The 23616-nt window shown below is 37.0% G+C and overlaps 1 protein-coding gene across 2 annotated transcripts in view; it reads right to left on the minus strand.

Moving 5' to 3' along the window:
* Nucleotides 1-324: 324 nt before the first annotated feature.
* The window catches only part of PIP5KL1 (phosphatidylinositol-4-phosphate 5-kinase like 1), an 823238-nt gene continuing 799946 nt past the window's right edge, over nucleotides 325-23616 (minus strand). For both annotated transcript variants that reach the window (XM_044065322.1, XM_044065321.1), the window contains one exon: nucleotides 325-4183. In XM_044065322.1, the coding sequence (XP_043921257.1) occupies nucleotides 3745-4183 (439 nt within the window). In that variant the 3' untranslated portion in view covers nucleotides 325-3744. The remainder of the gene's footprint in view (nucleotides 4184-23616) is intronic.

Consider the following 23616-nt stretch of genomic DNA (forward strand, 5'->3'; position numbering starts at 1 on the left):
TGTGACGTCACTGTCTGTAAAACTCCTATTCTCTAAAAGGTGATCAAATAATTTTGTGGGAGTTACCAAGCAAATAAAGGTTGAGGATTGGGGTATTGTCAACTGTAGAATGTGCATTCATAGCAGCACTTATTAATCCCAGTGCAAGAAATATGATGGCACATATATTGAACATGTATACCTGCTTTACAATAAAATTAGTGAAATCACTAATTTTACACACACACACACACACACACACACACACACACACACACACACACACACACACACACACACACACACACACACACAGTACTCACACACCTGATTACTGAGTAGAAGTAATGTAAAAAATATTCTTTATTTTCTGTCTAAAGTTACATGTTCCCAATTAACTCTTCATTGAGGCACTTTCTAGCACAGATCATCTTAGGCTTATTTGATTATATATCTGTCTGTGTCCATTGACATGGCAGATATAGATGATCATAACTGAGAAATGCACATTCATATAGGCCTTTGAGAACCACAACAGTGTTGTTTAAAACATCTTTGGTGTTCAATTACAATTAAATCAATATATAACCCACATGTGAAAAAGATAAGCCACACAGGATACAAGAGGATAAAATAGTGCATATTACGCTGCAGAACTTTGCTCTGGTGTACTTGTATACCTTCAACAGGCATTTATTTCCAGAATGATGCCTTTCTCTTTGATTAACTGCACATAAGAAGTTGGCTCTGTGGAAACTGCTGTACGACTAGTTCTCGTACTTTGCTGTAACTTAGGGTTGTGGTTCCCAGTGGTTTACTCTTATGCTTATGATTACGTCTCGTTATCTCAGTGTTCTGTGAACTGGCACTACAAGCAGCTGACATACCCAGTGATGACAAGTCCATAGCCTCTTTGGTAAGTCTGCAATGTCAGACAATGAAACACTGGCTGTGATGAAACACATTTTTACCATGCAAGTGTCATAATTCTTAAAACTAAAAGAAATCAGGTTGAAAAATGTTTACTTTCTTGACACATCACCATCTATTCAAAACCTGAATTTATATTTATGAAGAAATACTTTCCCTGACATTTCAAACCTTGAGGGATAAAAAAACTGCATATCCTTCCCAGAAGAGAAAGAAAGTGAACAAAAGAAATCAGTATAAAGTGATAAACAGCACGAGGCTGTCTCTCTCATCAGAAGTCATTTAAGACAATCTTTTCTATTAGAGTTTTCACATAATTCTTGTCAATGTATTATTAACAGCTTCTGCATAAATAGTAGCTTTGCTGTTTATTCTGCCTTCACTGGGACCCTTTAAATGAGAACAGGCACAACCTTGAGCTACATTACCATCACAGAAGGGTTGTAAAACAAAAAGCGTATACTATCATATTAAATCATATGTCCATTTCATTTGCAATGTGTTTCTATGATAGTTTATGATGTTTTAGTTAACTAATGTTAGACATCAGCATAAGTAACAGACCTGCTAGATTAAACTCAGTCCATAAGCTTTGTGCAGCTGTTAATCAGTAGTGTAGAGGGTGGAAAGTGTTAGTGGCACAATCAGAAGACAACCAACTGGTCTTCAGTGCAATATCAGCATTCAGAAATTTGCATTTGTGGTAAGAAATGAAGTGCTTCTTTAAGTCCATGTGAGGAGAGGACTTTTTTATTTTTTTTACTCCTCAACTAGCATTAAGGCAAGGGGGCCTGATCGGGGGATGGCACCAGGTGCCAAAATAAGTAGCTACACCTCTGATGTGACTATACCTGAACTTTGCAAATGGATGTTAACTATAAATTACACCCGCTTTGTAAGTGGGTGTAATTTATAGTTAACATCTTAGCAGAGTTATACACCAGTTTTGTATAATGTGTACAGAACAGGTTCGATCTTTCTCAGTGGAAAGCCCAGGTCTGGTTACATCATTTTTTTCTGAGCAGTGACTAAGATGCAATGACAAGTCATTAGAATATCATCTCTTAGCCAATATACTGTTGTAAGTAAACTGTAAGAGACAAACTCTTTTTTCTTTCATGGATGGATCATTAGTACAGATAAAGAAAAAAGCTTGAAATGTAAATGGAGAGAAGTTGATATAATTTTTCATGTGCTTTTTTTGTATTACTGATTCCCACATTTTTGTAACATAAACCTTCATTAGCATGAAGCAAAGCTTCCTGGAATCTGTTTTTGTGTACATATATTTTTATTTTTTAAGTAACCCTACTTTTCCTTTGTTCATAAGCAGATGTCAAGCCTCTGAGCTTGTGGCCTTCCAGCAATGGTAACCTGTACAGGTTGTAGGCACTGTACCCAAAATATTAATTGAACAGGTGACACTGGTTACATACACATTTTCTATTCCCCTTATCCTTGGCTTACGTGATTCCTATAGTACAGGCACAACTGCTACAGCATCTAAAACCCAACACATGTTAGGGAGAAAAGACAAAACTAAAGATGTAAAATGATACCTACAGCTTTGTACTTCATGCTGCACTAATTGCAGAATAAAACGTTAAGTGCAGTCATATATAAATAATGTTATTACCTTAGAAAAAATACTGGTCACATGATGCTACAGCTGCATTTTCATACTGAAACTAGGAAAATGTGTGTTAAACATAAATAATAGGTAAAACTGAGGAAAAAGCAAACACAGTAAATGAATGTATTTTTTTAGTTTGGCTATCAGATGTCAATAGCTGCATTTTTTTAGCATGTTAGCAACTTCTTAGTCCAGGTCTGTGTGCTTTTCAGCTGTGCTAAATAATAAAACCATAACCGAGCTGTGTAAGAATCTTAAACTAAACATTTGGAAATATATATCCCTAAACTTAGTCATCCAAAAATGTTTAAAATAAAATGTCATGTGTATGTATACCAAAGATTTCAAAGTTTTTATTTTATTACCCTGATGAGGCTATCTCATTATGATTACTGAATGTTAAGGAAAATGATTTTTTTAGCATATCATGAGCTCAGCTACTTAAGCATTTGTATAGATTTTTAAGTAATAATATTAATAAACTGTTGGATCACGACAAGAAAACAATTCCTGCTGAGGACTTAGGGGTGCACAGATGGTATTGATTGACTTATATTAAAGAACGGATGTGCATGAGTGAGTGAAATGGCACTGTAAATAGACTTTTGGTCTGAGTTTTAGGAGAGTTATATTTGCAAAATATCTTGTATAATCAAAACATGGAGCTTAGAGGCATGAGTTAAAAAGACTGTTATTCATTGTCAGAATTGTGTGGGAGATGATATAGCTGTACTAGTTTTATACAAGTCTGAGAAGTCAAATTCATTACTTCCTTTTGCTGTGTTCTGCTACTGTTATATTTCTGAAATACATTCATTATTTCTCATGAAAGAACTTAGTGACTTGGCTACATCAAGAGCAGCAGATCTGATGACCTGAATATTTGTTAAAATAACCCAAATTAGTATGTCTGAAGAAGTACAAAATAAATAAATGAATGCATCCCAATGGAGTAAGACATTATGAGAAAACAGTTGCACAGTGGAATAAATCTTGCAGAACTATCAGAGGGGGGTGAGATGTAATGCATTAAAGTTTCATATGCAGCAGGTCAATGATTATTCTTTAGGATGCAGTATTAAGAATAGTTCCATGTAAAGGATATAGAAAAAGCTGTAAAACTATGGGATAAAATAAGACAACTGATGAAAAATTATGCAGTGTGTGTCTCTTCATCAAGGCTGATAAGGCTTTTTTTTTTGCTAAACAGTGTGTGATTCAATCCACTGGCAGATTCGATTTGCATATATGGCAGGAGAAACAGTAGAAAATTTCTGACCCCTGTATCGGATGCTCTTCCAGAGGTATTCCAGCTTCTTGCGGAAGCTGTAAACAGTAAAGATATCAATGATTCCCACAAAGTAGCGTAAATCAGGACCATCAATCACATGAAGTGGGTTCTTGTAGCCAGGGAGCAATCTGCGATGCTGAGAGGTGAGATCGTGTAGCTGCAGGTCTGTGCTAATCTCTGAATTTTGTTTCTTCTTAAGATGTGATGTGCCAGTGTGAACCTCCTCCCAATGGATAGCTGCTGCATTGCTGAGATCCTCTGTAACTAGGTCAGTTGTTTCCTCCTCTTCCACAATCCCAGGAATGAATGTATGGCTGGAAACTGTGGGACTACCCCCTGAATTAACAGACCTGAAAAAAAAAATCAGTAACAGTACTTTAATAATAATTATGAATCCACAAACTATTAAAGGTATTCTTCTAGCTGGAGCAGAAAAAGGAAGTGTAGTTTAGCTAATTGTTAGATTAGAATATTAACCTGACCACGTGTGTAACTTCCAGTAAAGCATTTTCGTCACTGTACAGATTAATTGTTGCCATAAAATGTGTTTTTTTTTTTTTGTTGGAAAGACACTTTGACAGCATCAACCATGTTAATATTAAGAAAAATACAGAACATAAGTACTTGTTTGCTTTGTAATAATTCTCTGATTAGCAGATGGAAGAGGAGCTACTATTTTGCCATTTTTGCGATCATAAAAAGCTGACACTCTTCAGGTATGAAATAATCACTGTTATCATAACTACTGACACTAGACTTGGAGCCAAGTACATAGTTTAATGTTTTTCACTACCCATAAGATATTTATTTCTCTCACTACAGGTTCTGCAGTTATATTAACTTGCAGAAATAATGATTTTCTGCTGCTCTGAAGTTAGACTAGTATGGCAGATCCTAAGCTATTGTGCATCATTACCCAGTTGGAAACAGAAATCTAAAAATGCAATTCATGACAAAAGAAAAACTGAGGTACTTGCAGTTCTCATGAAGTACCCTACCGTGTCACCTGGTTCTATGGGGTTTATGCCTGATTTAGCCACACTTTTTACCCCTTTCTTACTACAGTCACCTAATTACCTATGCACCCTTAACTGTGCATCAAGAGCTGGTTTCATAATGGATGTACTCAGGGATGTTTAGGACTTGGTGTGCACTCTTATCTTTAAAATAAATGTTTATAACATCCATCTTGAAAATTCATTTCATCAACTTCAGTTCAGCCTGTGATATCTATTTTTCTTTATTTTATTTTTTCCAAGATTTTTTTTCTGTAATGTTCTTTATTCATTACTTTTATGAAGCCTCCTTACCATTCTGTTCTCTCATTTCTGATCTTAATAGAGTAGACACTCAAGAGTCCTAAACTGAGGTTCCTGCGATAGGCGCTGCCTAACCTCATTTTTTTTTTTGTTTTTTACACACAGTGATCTTTTAATGTCTGCAGTCTGATCCAGAATTTACATTCAAACCTGTTTAAATGCAGACAGAAGAAGGTCAGTCCATTACATCCACCCAGGTGTTGAATTTAGCTCTTTAGCACAAAATTACTCTTCCTCTTCATTCGGTCTGCTGACATCCAACATCTGCAAACCTCTCCATACCTGCACAATACAGTATCCTTTCAACAAGTGTGCCCAAGTACCTCTCTAACTATTCCTCTCTGAAGTCATATGGCCTGTTGTAGGGCTAAATTCCTCCACTCAACCTTATCATCCATGACCACATCCTTTTCTGTTGGTTCAAACAACTTTCCACTTGATGATATGCAACATTTATTTATTTATACCCAGGATAGTGAGCTGATCCATACATGACTCATTTTAACCAAGGTACAAGCTTACATGTAGTAGAAGTTGTTAAATTTCACAGCAAAATTGGCAGTAAACATCAAAACAAGATATATAATTCAAAACATAAAAGCAAAAAGAGCAGTGGCTGTATGACAGCACTGCAAAAACAGCATCATCATTACAATGTCATGGCAACATAGTGGTGATGAAGTAGGAATAAAAAGCAAAAAACTTCCAAAGCAGGTAGTATAATTAACTAATACAGTTAGTAGTACGTGTAGCAGGAGCAGCAGTCACCCAGCCTGCTATGGCTTGGCACATGTTTACTTACCAATTTAAAATTAAGTTTCAAAGTATGACTATTAAATTGTGATCTCCAAGAAAAAATAAATAAACATGAGCATGTGCATCATCCTACCGAAGTAGAAAATGTTGAAACTTATATCGATCTCAACGTACTGAAATAACACTGTTGGATTCATGAAACTTGCAATAGTTACAATATTTACAATGAAATGTAATTACAATGTAAAAAGTATATGCAGGAACCAAGTCTTTTCCCCTGCACCCTATGTACTGGGGCTGTACTTCTCACACCCCCATTAATATATTGTAGTTCAAAGAGATGCACTGCTGAAGGGGATAGAGAGCAAATCTTCTTCACCATCCCTAAAGTTAAGACTAGACCAGCATGATAACCTGCCTCCTTAATGGGGGAGCAGAGTGGGCTCCCCTATCCCCTGTACAAACATAGGTTCATATGTATTATTTGATTATGCGTTTTGGTGAACTGAGTTTGGTATAATGACTTTAAGAATATTGTAATTTGACAGAGTGAACTAAAGTCTCCCTTCAGGCCTAGCACAGAGGGTCACTCATTGAAAGGATGATCATTGAAACAGCTGACCTCATAACACCACCAAATGTAAACACAACAAAAGAAAAAAATAACTGCAAATTTTACACCATGTTTTTCAGAGCTTAATTTCAAAATCTGTATCAGCCATAGGAAAGAAATTTTTTTCTTTCTTCTTTCTCAAATATAATTTTTGCACAATGTCAGATTTACTTTTTGGGGATTTTCTGTTATTAGGGTCAAGATTTCAAATGTTCACACTCTAGAATGCCCCAATTACAAGAGATTTTTATTCATTGTCATTGACAGTGCGCAGAGTGACTCTAGGGGTGGGGATGATGAATTACAATCAGAAGCCAGAGAAACTAAATGGCAACTGAGATTAAATGCTTGTTGCAAGACAGGTTTAAATGATTATTGTTCAATAGCTCCCTTTTTGAAACAAAGGGCAGCAGAGGTTTAATTAATTAATTTATTTTATTTACATTTGTTTACCGGGAAATTCCGACTGGACGTGGGTCCTTTTTCTGCGGATGCCTGGGGAGAAAAGCTCCACATCATGTACATGATAAATAGAGATACAAAGTTACAGCAATAGTAAACAACATTACAGGTTGTTGGCTTTAATACAAAAACAAGATATTGATTATCAACAGTATATACAGTAAATGTTGCAAGTTAAGATAGTTTCTTGTCATTTATAATATTAGTAACAACGTTGTCAGACAAGATTTTAAAGTATGTAAAGACAACTAGCTAATTCTGACTGTGGTTAGTAGTGGCGGTAGTATAGTTGGGTTAAGAGTCTTGGTGGGGGGAGGTAAGGGTGGGGGGGTTAGTCTGGATTAGAACAAGGACAAAGCCAGTGCAAATTTAAGTGGAATTTGAGCACAGTCTTGAAAAGGCTGCTGGAAGATAGAGTAGCTATAGAGGGTGGAAGATTATTCCAAAGTTTAGATATGGTACATGAAAATCTGGCTTCTCCTGCTGAGTTTTTGGGTTTGCTAACAGTGAGTTGATTTTTGTTGCTTAATCTTAGGGGCCTAGTGGAGTGATAGGGTTGGAGAAGGGTTTGAAGGGAAGGGATGTTAAGGGGGTGGTTAATAAGTTTATGAGCACGTGTGAGGATTAAAGTGAAGGAGTTGTGGGAGTTCTAGCCAGTTTAGTTCTTTAAGAGAGATACAATGATGGCTGCGGTAGGAGGTTGCAGTGACAAATTTAGCAATTTTGTTGTAACAAGCATCCAGCTTGTGTAGGTCTGTCTGTCTAAGGTTGGTAGGTATGGAGGATGTAAAGAGTAGGGTGGAGATTAGCTGGGAATTGGCTATGGAGATTTTAGCCACCTTGGTTAGGAATTGGCGGCTTTGATATAATGCACCAAGTTGCTTGTGAACTTTTTTTATTGTGAGAGATATGTGGGTGTCAAATCTAAGTTTGTTGTCTATTTCCACACTGAGTAATTTTGTGTTTTCTGATGGAGAGATGATGGTATTGTCTTTGGTGAGAATGTTGAAGTGGGGGGTGTTTTGGGTGGCTTTGGAAGGTTGGAACAGGAGAAGTTTTGTCTTACTTGGGTTGAGTAGGAGCTGAAACTGTGAAAACACTTATCTGAATGCAACTTACAGATCAACTATGTTTTGCATTTTAAGTTTATTTTTTTAACTATGTTTTATACTATTATGTTCATTATTAGTATTAACACTAATATTTTTATCTTAAATGTACTGATTATTGTGGTTTACAGCATGTTATTCTCTATATGACATATTCAAGGGAAATCTACCTTTAAGTTCAGTCAGGGTAATTTCATTGATGCAAACAAAATCATGAATAATTGCTTAAGTAATTAGAGTATATAAGGGAAGTTACATCATAACTGAGTCACCAAGAAACATGAATTGGCTTCATCAGAGTCAAAGTGCTTAGTTGTTTTTTCTTTGACAGTGTTTAATGTTCAACAAACTTGTGTTTCACGCAAATACTGCCTTGGTGGCTCGCTTTTTGATTTTTATTACTGTTTACAAGTTTTTGAGCCATTTGGCGTGTCTTTTGTTACATTTTACTGCATGGCTATGTTGTGATATGGATACAAAGGAAAAGTTACCAGTTTTAAAGTGTACTTTTACCAAGTACAAGGAAATCTTAATTCTGTTCTTTTAAAATAATTTTACATCACATTTAACCACAGTGTTTGTATCCATAGCTAATTAGAAAGTCATATAAAACATTTTTTTAACTTAATAGGTGTTTGTACATTGTACACATAGATTCCTATGAGGGTTATATTCACAAAATCATACTACTTAAATACACTGAAGATTCATATTATCAAAATCTGTATCTATCTCTCTAGCTTTACTTCAATGGCTGAACTATATAATGCAGTTAATTAGAAAGCATGCTGAATATTTTCAGTTTGTGACATGAATATGAAGAGTCAAGCCAACTAACTGTCATTAAAAAGGTACATAAATAGGTACCATGTTCCCAGTTCCAACAGGTAAGAAAGATTTAGGTGATGTATCTATTTGAATTGATAAGATACACAGTGCCAAGTCTGAAATCTGGTGATTGAATGACCAAAAATCCATACTTTATATATATATATATATATATATATATATATATATATATATATATATATATATTTTTTGACATTTGTTGACCGGGAAAGTACACTGGGTTAGAAACCCATTTTCTGTGGAGGCTCAGGGGAAAAGCTCCACAAAGTATTACAAAGTAAACAAGTTTAACATGAGTATAAACAAATATTACATGTATAAAAGGCAACATAATACAATTCAATATAGCAAAGAGTTTATGTTATTAAGCTTTAGGAGTCACTGAGTACAGATATGAAAAATTACATGTGTAGAACAATATAGACGTTCAAACAGTACCATCTGCAGTGTGAGTAAAGGAAAAATATTACATAGCTACGGATAAAAAATTAAGTTATAGGACTGGTTATTATAAATTGAACAATATAAAAATGAGTTAATGGGCTGTCTTAAGGTGTTTTTTTGCATGGCAGGAACAGGACGGATTATTTAGGTAGTATGATTTTAGTGCTGAACAACACAAACGATAGTTCCAGGATGCACAAATGTCACCAATAACCAAATCCAATGCACCCAATGGCCATTTGAAAAACCTCCACTTTATTTAGAAACAAGCACAATCAAATAATAAAATAGTTGAGTGCTTTCATCATGAATAATGACTTCATCAGAACTAGAAACCATACTGCCATTTCAAAAAGCTATTTATACTTTAGTACAAGTTATAATTGGCTGAAAAGTTAATAGATCAATTAGGCAATGAATCAATGAATCTCTTAAAAACACAGTTTGGGCAAAAAACAATATGTTTAAAAAATAATCTAAGCAATGTATTTAACAAGAAACTTATATTAAATGGGGTATTACCTAAAAAGATGTTAGAAATATTAAATATAATTTCCTGAAAAACATTAATTCTAAATTTCAGAAAATGTTACAAGATGAAACCGTTTTTGTTAAAGTGCATACATTCAACATATTTCTTTGCACTTTAGGTTCATAGGTAGGTACTAGGCTATCGGCCCAAGGGCCTACGTAAGCCTAGCCTGCAAGGTTTCATAGCTTACGCCACCCAAGAAAGTTATTTTCCTGTGCCACTGTCCAGCAGAGACACAGAAGTGATCCCTGGGGTGTATTTCCTATTTCCCATCCACTCATCAAGATTTTTCTTGAAGAATGCCAATGAAGAACTTTGCTTGACATAGATAGGTAGCTTGTTCCAGAGTATAGGAAGTCTCTGGGACAGGAATCTATCCCTCCAGCGTGTCCTGTTTATTCTGGTGACAAGGTTTAGGTCCCAAGAGCGTGTAGCTCGGAGGGATTGAGATTTCTTTAGGTGTAGCATGTCCAACAGCTCTGGGTTTGACATAGCTTTATATGTTAAGCAGAGATCACCTCAGAGTAAGCGATATGCTATGGAGTAAAGCTGGAGTTTTTTGAGGCGGTCAGTGTAGGGCATTTGTTTGAGGCCAGTAATCCTCTTTGTGAGGTACTTCTGTGGCCTTTCCAGCTGCTGCAGATGTCTTGTGAGGTACATTCCAAAAGGGGCGTTGTACTCTATAATGGGTCTAATGAGTGACGAGTAGAGGGGAACAATGACCTCTTTTTTCCTGGATAAGAACCCTTTTATGATGAGGTGTGCCACGTAGAAGGACTTCCTGACTACATTGGCGATGTGACTATCAAAGGAGAGACTACTGTCCACTTGGGTCCCAAGGTCTCTTATCATGCATTCGGTGTTAAGTAGATTGCTGCCTATGTGTTAGTTCATGGGTACAGAGTTTTTATCAAAGGGGATGACACTGCACTTTTTGGCATTGAGCTTGAAGCCATGGCTATGACACCAGGCATCTGTCTCAGTGAGGCCCTTCTCTAGGATGTCCACATCATTTGGGGACTTGACTATGGTGCCTAGTTTGCAGTCATCTGTGAACATCATTAGCCAGCGGCCTTCTGTGTAAGCCTGTACTTCAGAGAAGTAGATACCAAACAGGAGAGGTCCCAGAATGGAACCCTGTGGTACTCCACTTGTCACTGCTTTGAGGTCAGAATTGGAGTCTGAAACTTTTACAGTGTAGGTTCTGTCAGTGAGCCAGTTAGCAACCCATCTTGTGATGTAGGGATTTATACCTAGTTTAGTGAGTTTAGCTATAATTCCAGAATGGGGAATGGTGTCGAAAGCCTTGGCGAGGTCAAGATAGGCTGTGTGAACCACCTTACCCTCATCCACAGCTTTGGTGACTGCCTCAAAGAAGTCAATCATGTTCAGGAGGCATGATCTGCCTTTCACAAACCCGAACTGGGTGGGATCCAGAGTTTGGAGGTTACCAATGTCTTTGTTTATGAGTTCCACGATTATACATTCCATGGCCTTGCAGACCAGGCTCATCAAGCTAAGAGGTCGATAGTTCCCGGTATCAGTGATAGCTCCCCCTTTGTGGAGTGGGATAACTGCTGCTGTGCACCATTCACTGGGCACAAAACCTGATGCAAGGCTATTATTGAACATGGTGCTTAAGTGGGGAGCCAGTTCATTCTGAAGTTCGTGTAAAACCCAGCCTGGGATGTTGTCCATTCCCATGGATGCTGTGTTTTTGGCTTTAGAGAGTGCAGCTTTTACCTGCATAGTTGTGATTACAGGGACTCTGCATTCCTCCTGTATAGATATGGGCCCTTTAGGGGGTGAGAGGGGGGTAAAGTTAGCACTGAACCTATCTGCCAGGATGTTGGCAATATCAGTTGGTTCTGTAATTTCCGTGCCTTTGTGTTGTAACTCAGAGCGGATCTGGGTGTTGCCATCTAGATTTTTGACATAGCTATAGAATGCTTTGTGGTTGTCCTTGGATTTAGTGGTGATTTTTTTTCGTAGCTAGCTTTGGAGGATCTTATAAGGGATCTCAGCTTCTTACTGAGGCTGACCAGGGAGCTCCTCCAGTCATAGGATTTTACTCTCTTTTGCAACAGTTTCGTCCTTCTGTTGTACAGTTTATTTATGGCAGGGGACCACCAGATTGGCTTCCTTTTTTTTGGAGGATAGTGTCTTGGTTCTGTTTGGGATAGCACGATCCATGCACTCGTGTAAGTGCTTATAGAGTGCATTTGTGTAGGATTCAGCAGCTGTAACTGTATTGTCCATCTGCATGGGTGTCATGAAGTTCACCACTTATGTCTTAAGAAGCATGAAGTTGGCTTTGGAGAAATTTTTAAGAGTTGCAAAAAATATAAATAAAAGTGGAAATATAAAAAATGCTGTTAAACTGGTTAAAACAGAAATTAATTTTTCCAGCACCATATTTATTAAACTCAATAGCCCCATTCATGACTTAAAGGTTTTGATGCAGTCAATTTGAGTTAATTAGGAGGGTAAGTTGTTCCATAGTTTGGTGATGCTATGGAAGTGCAGACTTTGTCCAGCTCTTTTGATGGGTTTTGTTATGGTTAGCAGCTGTTTACATGAGGATCTTTGAGTTAGAGTAGGAGCATACATTTGCAGGATTGAGCTGAGTACTGGGAAGTCTTTGGGTCTGAAGATTAGTTTGTGGGCTAAAGTTAGTTGGGTATAGTAGAGATGGTGGGAAAACTCTAGCTAATTCAGTTCTGTAATAGCTTGGCAGTGATGCGAGTGGTAAGGCTTTCCGGAGGCAAATTTGGCTACTTTATAATAGCAGGATTGAAGTTTATTACTAAGGGTTGAGTGAAGGTTAGTAAATATGGCACTACCATATAGAAGGGAGAGGACGAGTAAGGTACTGACAAGTTTAGTTTTGGTGTGGTGTCCAGGTAAAGTTTGTGGTGGTATAGTTTGCCTAATTAGAAGTGTGTTTTCTTTATTGCATTGAGAATCTGTGCCTCAAAAGTGAGTTTGTCATCTATTGTTATGCCTAGCAGTTCAGCTGTTTTCACTATTTCGATTTCTGTACCATCCTTAGCAAATATTTTGAAGTCTATATCTGGTGATTTTGTAGAGAAAAGTAAAAGTTTAGTTTCTGAGGGGTTTAACATGAGTTGTGCTCTACTTAGCCAAGGGGATTGATGTAAAAGCCTTTTGTGTAACTGTGAAGAGGTCTGAGAAATTGTTGGAGGTGGATATTAGCGTGGAATCATCAGCATATTGGATGAGGTTTTGTATTTGGGGGGCTTGGTGAAGATCATTGATGAAGGTGTTAAATAGTGGGGGCCTTAAAATGGACCCTTGTGGGACTCCTACATTGTTTGCTTGATAATCAGATTGTACATAATGCCATCTTACTGACTGTTTCCTTTTGTTTAGGTAAGAGGTAAACCATTTAAGAGATTTAGGGGAGCATCCTAATTTTGATAGTTGACTTAATAGCTTAGTATGTAATACTATGTCGAAAGCCTTAGATAGACCCAGTAAGATTACTGAAGTAGGGTGACCAGCATTTATGGCTTTAACAGTATCAGAGAAAGAGAGCAGGGCAGTGATAGTGCTATGCCCTGGACACAACCCATGTTGGGTAGGGGCTAGAAAAGAATTATCAGACTGGTGTTTAAGTAGTGGTATGTGAACACATTTTTGTAAGATTTTTGATAATGGAGAAAGTATAGAGAGAGGGTGATATAGAGGTCATGGGAGTTTCCACCTTTTTGTAATGGCGTAATAATGAACTTTTTCCTCAAATGGGGGACATAGGATTTGGAGATAGAGCAATTTATAAGAATGCTAAATGGATATGCAATTGGGTTTGCTGTTAGTTGTAGATATTCTGGGGGAAGATTATCTGCAGAAAGTGAGCAAGGTTTGAGTTTGTTTAGGAGCTTGAAAATTAGAGAGGTGGGTACTGGCTGAATAGTAAAGGAATAAGCCGATGAGAGTACTAGTGGCATTTCTACAGAGGGTTTTTTTTTCGTCAAGTAAGGGGTTAGTGGTATATTGGGAGTTTGAGTTTGGGTCTTGTGAAGAGTCTTTGAGTAGCTTCTGAATGGTGGAAATGAAATAGGTATTAAAGTTGTGGGAAATTTGTTGTGGAGTCTTTTCAGGTGCAGGGGATGGGTTTTGTAAAGTGCCTGGATTGAGGAGGGTAGAGATAGACCTCCAGAATTGTTTGGATTGTTATATGAGGTAGATAGCTTAGAGGAAGTATTCTTTTTTACCTTGTATCACTAACTTCTTGGCTTTATTACGGAGTTGTTTGTAGTTACGTTCATTCCGTATTTTTCAGCCATACTTTCCATGCTTTGTCTCTATGAAAGAGAGTATATTTGGTTTGGTTTGGTTTGGTTTGATTTGGTTTGTTAGCCAAGGGGCATGATTCATTTTTGTTCCCCTGGTACGTATTAGAGGTAAGCTGTTGAGAGTATCCAGAAAGAGTTTATTGAAATAGTTGACAGCCTCATCTAAGGGGAGTGTATTTAGTGGGCCCCAATTTTGACCTTTTAAAATGCTTATGAATTTATTTTGGTCAAAGTGGGCAAGATTCCTGGATGTTCTGTAAGAGTGTGTTTTGATTATTTGAGGGTGAGTCCTACAGGCATATGCTGGGAGGTGGTTACTTAGAGTGTTCGGAAGGATGCCTTAATTTGGGTAATTTTGAGGGTGGGATAATAGTATCCATTCTAAGGTTGATTCAGATACTGTTGATAGACCATGGGTAGGAATAGTGATAAGTTGTGTGAAGCTATGCAGGTTTATACTATTAGCTGGCACGGGGGAAATTAGGTTTAGCTAAGTAATGTCGGTGTCTCCTAGGCGTATGGTTTCTTGTAAGACATTCTGATTTCTCCAGGATAGAAAATCTTCTAGTAGAGGGATATTTTGATCTGGAGGAATGTAAACTTCTGCAATACATAGATATTTGTTGCTATTAATATGAAGGGATATAAGTAAGAGTTCTACGTTTCCAAATGCGGGGACTGGTTTGGGGTAGGTTGTTATTTTGTAGGGAGTTTTGATAGATTAATGCTACCCTGCCACCCTTTTTATGGAGTCTATCAGAGCGAATAATGTTATATCCTGGAAGGAGAATCTCAGTATCAGCAATCCATGTCTCAGTTACTGCAACAATTTCTGGGGTTTGGGTAGTTATCCAGGCATAAAATTCAGTGATTTTTATTACTAATGTTATGTGTTTTTATTGTTATTAGGTCTAACTGTTGGGCTGTTGGATTTGTGATGGGTGTTGGAGGGTAATTTGGACAGGGATTTGGATGGATATCCCCACATTGTGTTAGTGAGTGGAGAAGGTGAGTAGTAGTGTGTGTTTGCTGGTTCTGTAAGAGGGGTTTATGGAGGTGTAACAGACATAGTTTAAGTTTGGGGGTGGAAGGAATTAGTTTTATTCTGGCTATAGTAATGGTAAAGGATGCAAGTAAACTGAGTGAGATGTTTAAGTAACTAACTTTGTTAAGAGTTAATGGAAGGGTTTTTATGCTAGATGTAGGAGGTGTAGAGAATATGGTGGTATGTGTGGCGGTAGATTGTATTAGTAGGGCTAGAAATACAGAATGGGTCATAATGGAAATAATGAAGATTATGTGATGGGGTGTGTTGATGGTGAAGCCATAGTGAAAGAAATATGTGTGTAGGTGTAGATATATTGGGGTGGGTCTTAAGTACTGGTAAAAGGTGAAGAGAGTTTATTTGCTGATTAATTAATGGAAATGGTCAAGGAGAGAATAAATGTAATGAATGAAAGGGTGGGTGGGAATGACAATAGGGTAGGGGAGTGAAGTGAGCCCAAAAGTCGAACGGAGTGAGATGCGCCAGACCTATAAAGCCGTAAAACACCACCAAAGCTACAAAAAAACTATCTCCAACCTAGAATAGAGTGCAGGTATGAAAGGCCAAAATATATCACCATACACTGTCTGTAATGTACTGAGATTGGGCTAGTAGTCTACAAGCAGTGAGTCCATGACTCAGAGTTTGGTAATTAATGTAGTGAAAAGAGAATAAAAATAGTTAAATACAGACTAGTTGACAGTGATTATATGGATAGATAATAGGGGGAATTACTGAGCAACAAGGAAGTGGTAAAGTGAGATACAAACAGAGCAGACAATATGGGAAAATTAGCAATAGATCAGTGCTACTACAGGACTACACACAAAAGTAGGATCAGCTCATAATTACAGTGTAGAAGGCTAAGAACAAAGGTTAAAATAGGGGAGACGCACACTGAGTGAGAGAGGTATATGGAGGTTTCTTTGCAGTGAGCTTCCTGGTGTGACAAGGACTATATAAATTATATAAAAGGTATAATGAGCTGGACATACAGTGATTTTTAGTATAACTTATTTCAGCTGTAGAAATGCCGCGAGGAAGCCCGGTCGTTGTGCATGCAGTTCTAGTGCAGAGGGTATAACCTGGGCAGGTTTGTGATTGTTATGTCCTCTAGGTACAGGGTGTAGTAAAGGAAATAGAGAACAATGTAAAATATTAACAAAAGTAACTTAAAAAAGTGGCTAAAACTAATGCAAGTATAAAGTATCTCCACTTAACATTACGTTATGCTCTAAATAGAACATTCACCCGCTTAGTTATGAAACACTATTCACTAAGTAAGCAACTACACATCTGCATACTCCATTAGACTAACATACAGTACTGTTTCATGTCCAAATGTTCCACATTATGCAGCTGCCTCAGAAGGTATATATTAAGTCCAAGATTATCATTTCTCAGAATACTTACTTTTCTCTGAGGAATGGAAATCTTGAACTTGCTGTGTGTGTGTGTGTGTGTGTGTGTGTGTGTGTGTGTGTGTGTGTGTGTGTGTGTGTGTGTGTGTGTGTGTGTGTTTGTGGGTGTATGTATATATATATATATATATATATATATATATATATATATATATATATATATTCCCAACATTGAAGGGATGCAGGGAGGGCTTATCCCTTTCAAGAATAAGCTTAAAGGAGCAAAGCAATTCACTTTTCTCCTGCATTTTCTGTATTTTCTTTTGGCATTTCTGGACTCAGCATTGGGTGGCCTGACATTTCAGTAGGGAAATCATTTAAGATGGCTGCAGAGATCCCTGAACTGAAGAGTCAATGGCAGAATCTAAAATGACAACAGCTATTGTATGTTTTTCCTGCTGCAAATAACAGAAAAACAATTATATTCTACTATTCAGATGCTAATGCTGAGGACGAGGCACCCTGATATCACTAGTACATTTCTGAGTGCAGGTACTGGAAGCCTGATACCAACAGTCAATGTTGCAACTGGTTTATTAGTGGTCTAAACTGTAAGGTGTTTGATGCTGACATGCAGATTCAGTAATCAGTTTATTAATGGTCTGGTAAAAATGGCACTGGGTGGTTTTCTTTGCCATGCAAATTACTCTCAATCAAGTAGCAAGCAAATTACAAAATATGACAGTGGGAGATCACCTCAATATTAGTTTTATGTTTGTAAAGAAGGTTTGATACTGATATATGGAAGTTTTATAGAACAAACAGTTATATAGGTAACAGCAGCAAACACTGATGTTCTGCTTGATTCTTTACAGAAAACAATAATGAGCGGAAATAAATACATGAAGAATTAGTCACTGCTTCCTTCTATTTTAGAATTACTGGATACAGATTCTGAAATGGGAATTTTTGTTGGGGACAAAAGCAGGGATAGGAACAAACACTGGTTGACTATCTTATTACCTAGATAGGCTCATTTGCAAAATAGTAATGGCTGGGATTCATAGAGAAGTGTTATGCACTTGTGCAAGCCTTGTGGAGCTCTGTGGCAATGCAGAGAAGCAAATAAAATAAGTATAAAAACACGAGGATGTGGCACCATGGAGCAGACGGCTCTACTCAGACTCAGTAAGATAGGCGAAGCAGCAGTAACATAGTGAGACCAACCCGTACAATGATGCAGTTTCACAGAATAGTAGAGTAGTGGGGATATATGTGTCACACAGGTAACCACAGCAGCCATGTGCTCCATTGTATGGCTCTCAGGACAAAAAGCTGTATGCATGTATAAAAAGCCTGCTTGGAAATCCAAATAATGGACTGAAACCTGGTAAAACTCCTTTATTCAAAGCGAGTGTAAGGCAACATCCAATAACACAAAAGGACTGACCATCCACAAAACATTAACGCTACAACGTAAGACCAGAGATCAGAATTTTAAGCAATTGTTTGAGTTCAATGGGCCTAATAAATCAAAAGGTTCTTCACGAAGGCATGGGACTTTTAAATGTGGAGCATGTTCGAATGTGCTTACGTAGTTAATCAAACTTACAAACTTACATTACCATACCTTCAAGGGATAGAAACATTGTTAGTGACACCTTTTCTAACTGTAATACTCAAGGAGTTATATACATTGCCACGTGCAAATTCTGCAGCTCTTTTTACGTGGGGAAAACTGAAAGAAAGTTGAAAAACCACATATATGAGCATTTATATGAAATTAGGAAACAATATAATAAAAATGCATTGTATAGACACACCTTAAAATGTCCTCAAGCGTCTTTTTCCTTTTTTGTCTTGGAAATTGTCCCTAAAGAGATTAGGGGTGGTATGTGGGAAGCCAAATTAGAGAACAAAGAACTTTTTTGGCAAATGGTTTTGGACTCCACTAAATCCCCAGGTCTCAATGATACACTTTCTATCTCTTCAGTTCTTAAGCTTAGGGCAGCTAAATTATGATGTTTTTTATATTCTGAATATTTATTCTTGTTTATTGTATTTGTCATATATTTAAAGTGGTTTAATTGTCATTTAGTTTATTTGGAATATGTTACGTGTTTTTTATCACCAGTGAAGATTTTACTTGTTTTTAATAGCTGGATATTTTTTAATGATGTATTGATTTTCATTGGTTAATTGATGGTTTTAATTGATTGATTCTGCATAAAAGGCACTTTATTAATGATATTCAGTTTATCTGAAGAAGACCTTGGTGTACTAGGGTCGAAAACGTATTCAATTTTTGTGGTGTTAATGTTTTGTGGATGGTCAGTCCTTTTGTGTTATTGGATGTTGCCTTACACTCGCTTTGAATAAAGGAGTTTTACCAGGTTTCAGTCCTTTATTTGGATTTCCAAACAGGCTTTTTGTCCTTGTTTTTTGGTATTTTAAGCTTGCTCTACCATCACTGTTTGGTTTTGGTTCTTTTACGATGGCGGGGAATCCAGAGGGCGAAACCGAAGTTGAATCACCCAAACAATATGGGATGGGTGAATTACGCAAAGTGATTGGTTAACTATCGCAGCTTGTGGAACTATTAACACCAGCTTGCTCTTCCATTGTGCAACTTGCTTCTGGTTCAAATAGTACATTTTCATCAGCGTTTCCCGTACACAATAAACAGACTGACCGGCGTTCTTTAGGTGGCAACATCAATGAGGTTTTGGATGGCCATATACCCAACACAGGAAATGAATTTGACAATTTTCCATGCTTACTCCACTCCAATTCTCAACCTGTTCATGGTAACAGGACACAAGAACAAACTAATGTGCAAACAGAAGCTCCGCTTGAAAATCAAGGTGACTTTTCTTCTGTTTTGTCTGTCAATGGTTTTAAAGCTTTTTTGGACAAACATTTTTCTATTAATGGTTCCTACCATATTGTTCGACCCAAGGAACTAGTGGTTAAAACATACAGAGAAAATTTGGATGATTTATTTTAGTTTTTGGAGAAATATAAGAGCTTAGGATGTGATTGTTCATTCCTGAGGGAATGTCTTGGTAAGCAGATTGTGCCTAAGGGACTTCGTATTGTTAAGTACCCTAACAATGTGGTTCAAGGTTCTGAATTTCACTCTGACCTAATTAAAATTTATGATAAATGTGGATTAAATGTGGTTGATGCTATTATTAAGGAAAATGAAAGAATTAGGGCATCTCTTTTAGATCAAATAGAAACTATTAATAATAATATTATTAATGATTTGGTTTTTACCATTGAAACAGAGAAGAAATTGTATTTTGATATTTTTTCAGACATTGAGAATAGGTGTATTAAGAATATGAGGAGGAAAATAACCAAACTGGAAAGGGATTTAAAGGATTATAAGGAAGGTAATGCTTAACCTCCACCCAAGACCTTCAAAACCCCTGTTGTCTCAGGTTATAAAGGGTACCAGAACTAGCAAGTACTTCCTTTACACGAAACTGAGAATAGTAGACAAGAGGGGTTTGATGGGGAAGAAGAATGCTTTCCAGTTGAACAGCCACCCCCTTTAAGGAGGTCGGACAGGATTCGCAACCAGAATCCTATCCACTACCACAGTTACAATCGCAGGTGGAGTCGGAGATAATTCCTAACACAAATTCTCATGTTGTTCAGCAAGGATCTACTTTCCAATTCAATGGGTATAATATTTTCAATTATACTAACCTGAAACTGACAGTAGCACACTTTGATTTATTTTCTAAGGGTTTCAAGTTCATCCATACGCGGAAGGCTAGTCTGCCTAAGTTAATAGTGGATGTTAAATTGTTTTTGAGGAAAATGAACTTGGCCCTTATATTTCAGGCACACAAACAAGGTTATTCAGGTAACAATTCTTTAAAGAAAAAAAGTGTTTTCAACCCACCACTACACCCTCAATTGAAGAATTTAGAAAATGTTTTGGAAAGGGAAATAAGGAACACAATAGTTCAGCATAAGATTTTCCCTAACTTAACACATGAAGAAAGGAATGTGTTCAATGGGCTCAGGAATAACACTAGCATCAGGATTATGCATCCTGACAAAGGGGCAGAACGGTTTTGATGGACTTTATTACTTATGAATCTAAGATGAATGATTTATTATATGACACCAGCAAATACTCCAGAGTTTCCATTAATGAAGTGAATGCATCTCATTCAAAAATTAATTTACTACTTAATGATTTACTTCTGGAGGGCTCCATCACCCAGGACAATTTCAACTTTTTGTCTAACACACACCCTAGAGTTCCCTTGGCTTTTGGTATACCCAAAGTCCACAAAGACCAGGTTGACCTACCATTACGGATGATTGTTTCCTCGGATGGTTCAGCCACTACACCACTTGCAAAATTTGCGGACGAGAAGTTGAAAACACTCTCACAACAGGGTGTTACCTCACTAAAAGATTCATGGGATTTTCTAAGGTGTGTTGAATCCCACTTATTTTCCCCAGATTTAGTGTTTGTTACATTGGATGTGGTGGACCTATTTGGGTCTATCCCCCATGATATAGGCCTACAATGGTTAGAAGAGAGTATGAGGGATAGTAAACTTTTCTCTAACGATGAATTTAACAATTGTTTACTTTTCATGGATATCATTCTCAATAATAATTTTATGTTTTTCCAAGGAGAATTCTTTAAACAAACCAGAGGAGTGGCTATGGGAGCCAAATGTGCTCCCACCTAAGCAAACATTATTTTGTCTAGGTGGGAAGAACTATATGTCCTTGAGAGCCCCTTTGCAACACATTGGTACTTATATAAAAGATTCCTGGATGATATTGTTATTTTGTGGACAGGTTCTTATGACACCTTTACTGAATTTTTGCAATATATTAAAAGTACCACTACATTTTTGGATTTTACTTATAATTACAATTCGAACGTGCTTACATACTTGGACATTACTCTTACGAAAACCAACCAAGGTTTTTCATTCAACATTTTTCGCAAAGAAACATTTTCTAATTCATATCTTCACTTCAAAAGTGCTCATCCTTTTTTTCAGAAAAAGAACCTGGTCAAGGGTCAATTGGTTCGGGTTAGTAGGATGACATCTAATGATGTTGATTTTTTTAGTGAAAGTGAAAAAGTTTTAGAAATGTTTAGAGAAAGGGGATACCCCGAAGGTCTATTGCAACAGATGTTGGAGGTCGTGGTTCAGGGGAGACATGATAGATTTTCTCCCATTTTAGGATGTGGTTCTTTCAATACAGTTCCCCCAGCCCCACCAAACAATGGGATTGACAATTTTTGTGAAGCTTTTATTTTTGATTATTCAGGGGATTCAGGTGTCATTAGGGAAGTTATCACCAAGGAATGGAATAAATTTGTTGAATTTTCTGATTTGGAGATTTTTAAAAACAAAACCTTGAAATTTATTTATAGAAGAGATCAGAATGTTAAACAATTGTTTGAGTTCAATGGGCCTAATAAATCTAAAGGTTGTTCACGAAGGCATGGGACTTTTAAATGTGGAGCATGTTCGAATGTGCTTATGTAGTTAATCAAACTTACATTACCATACCTTCAAGGGATAGAAACATTGTTAGTGACACCTTTTCTAACTGTAATACTCAAGGAGTTATATACATTGCCACGTGCAAATTCTGCAGCTCTTTTTACGTGGGGAAAACTGAAAGAAAGTTGAAAAACGCATATATGAGCATTTATATGAAATTAGGAAACAATATAATAAAAATGCATTGTATAGACACACCTTAAAATGTCCTCAAGCGTATTTTTTCCTTTTTTTGTCTTGGAAATTGTCCCTAAAGAGATTAGGGGTGGTATGTGGGAAGCCAAATTAGAGTACAAAGAACTTTTTTGGCAAATGGTTTTGGACTCCACTAAATCCCCAGGTCTCAATGATACACTTTCTATCTCTTCAGTCCTTAAGCTTAGGGCAGCTAAATTATGATGTTTTTTATTGTTACCACAAGGGGGCACAGTTATACAATATTTAGTAGCATCAAAGTAATATGGTTTAAACACAAGGAAATGTAATTTTAATATTCTGAATATTTATTCTTGTTTATTGTATTTGTCATATATTAAAAGTGGTTTAATTGTCATTTAGTTTATTTGGAATATGTTACATGTTTTTTATCACCAGTGAAGATTTTACTTGTTTTTAATAGCTGGATATTTTTTAATGATGTATTGATTTTCATTGGTTAATTGATGGTTTTAATTGATTGATTCTGCATAAAAGGCACTTTATTAATGATATTCAGTTTTTCTGAAGAAGACCTTGGTGTACTAGGGTGAAAACGTATTCAATTTTTGTGGCGTTAATGTTTTGTGGATGGTCAGTCCTTTTGTGTTATTGGATGTTGCCTTACACTCGCTTTGAATAAAGGAGTTTACCAGGTTTCAGTCCTTTATTTGGATTTCCAAGCAGGCTTTTTATCCTTGTTTTTTGGTATTTTAAGCTTGCTCTACCATCGCTGTTTGGTGTAAGCATGTATAGCCACAGACAAACATCTCACAGTGCATGAAATGGGGCAGCAACATATATAAGAGCATGTGCAGTGAGTCCCATAGTAAAGCAGCACACAGCTGCACTCCATGCATATAGGTACACAAGAATGACACCTGTGACATCTACAATGTGTTAAGGGGGGAGCACATACATGTATACCCTCATGATGCATTAAATATAGTGAAAAATGAATGTATATGAAAGTAGGAAAAGGAGAAAGCAGAAAGCAGTGGGGCACAGATAAGGAAAGCACATAGGAGAGTTCAGAATGGGGAAAACACAGTAACATTTTTGTTTGGATACAGAAGCCTTTTCCTTATAAAGAGAAGGGGGGGGAGTGAGGGAAATGTGACAGGAAAAACAGTGGAAGGAAAGTTAGGGTAGGTGAGAGCATAGGGGTAAACAGAGAAACATATACAAGGGCAAACAACCAGAGGTTGATGTGCACATACT

This window comes from Protopterus annectens, chromosome 3.part0 (assembly GCF_019279795.1).
Source record: "Protopterus annectens isolate FY-2018-M chromosome 3.part0, PAN1.0, whole genome shotgun sequence".
Classification (NCBI taxonomy): Eukaryota; Metazoa; Chordata; order Ceratodontiformes; family Protopteridae; genus Protopterus; species Protopterus annectens.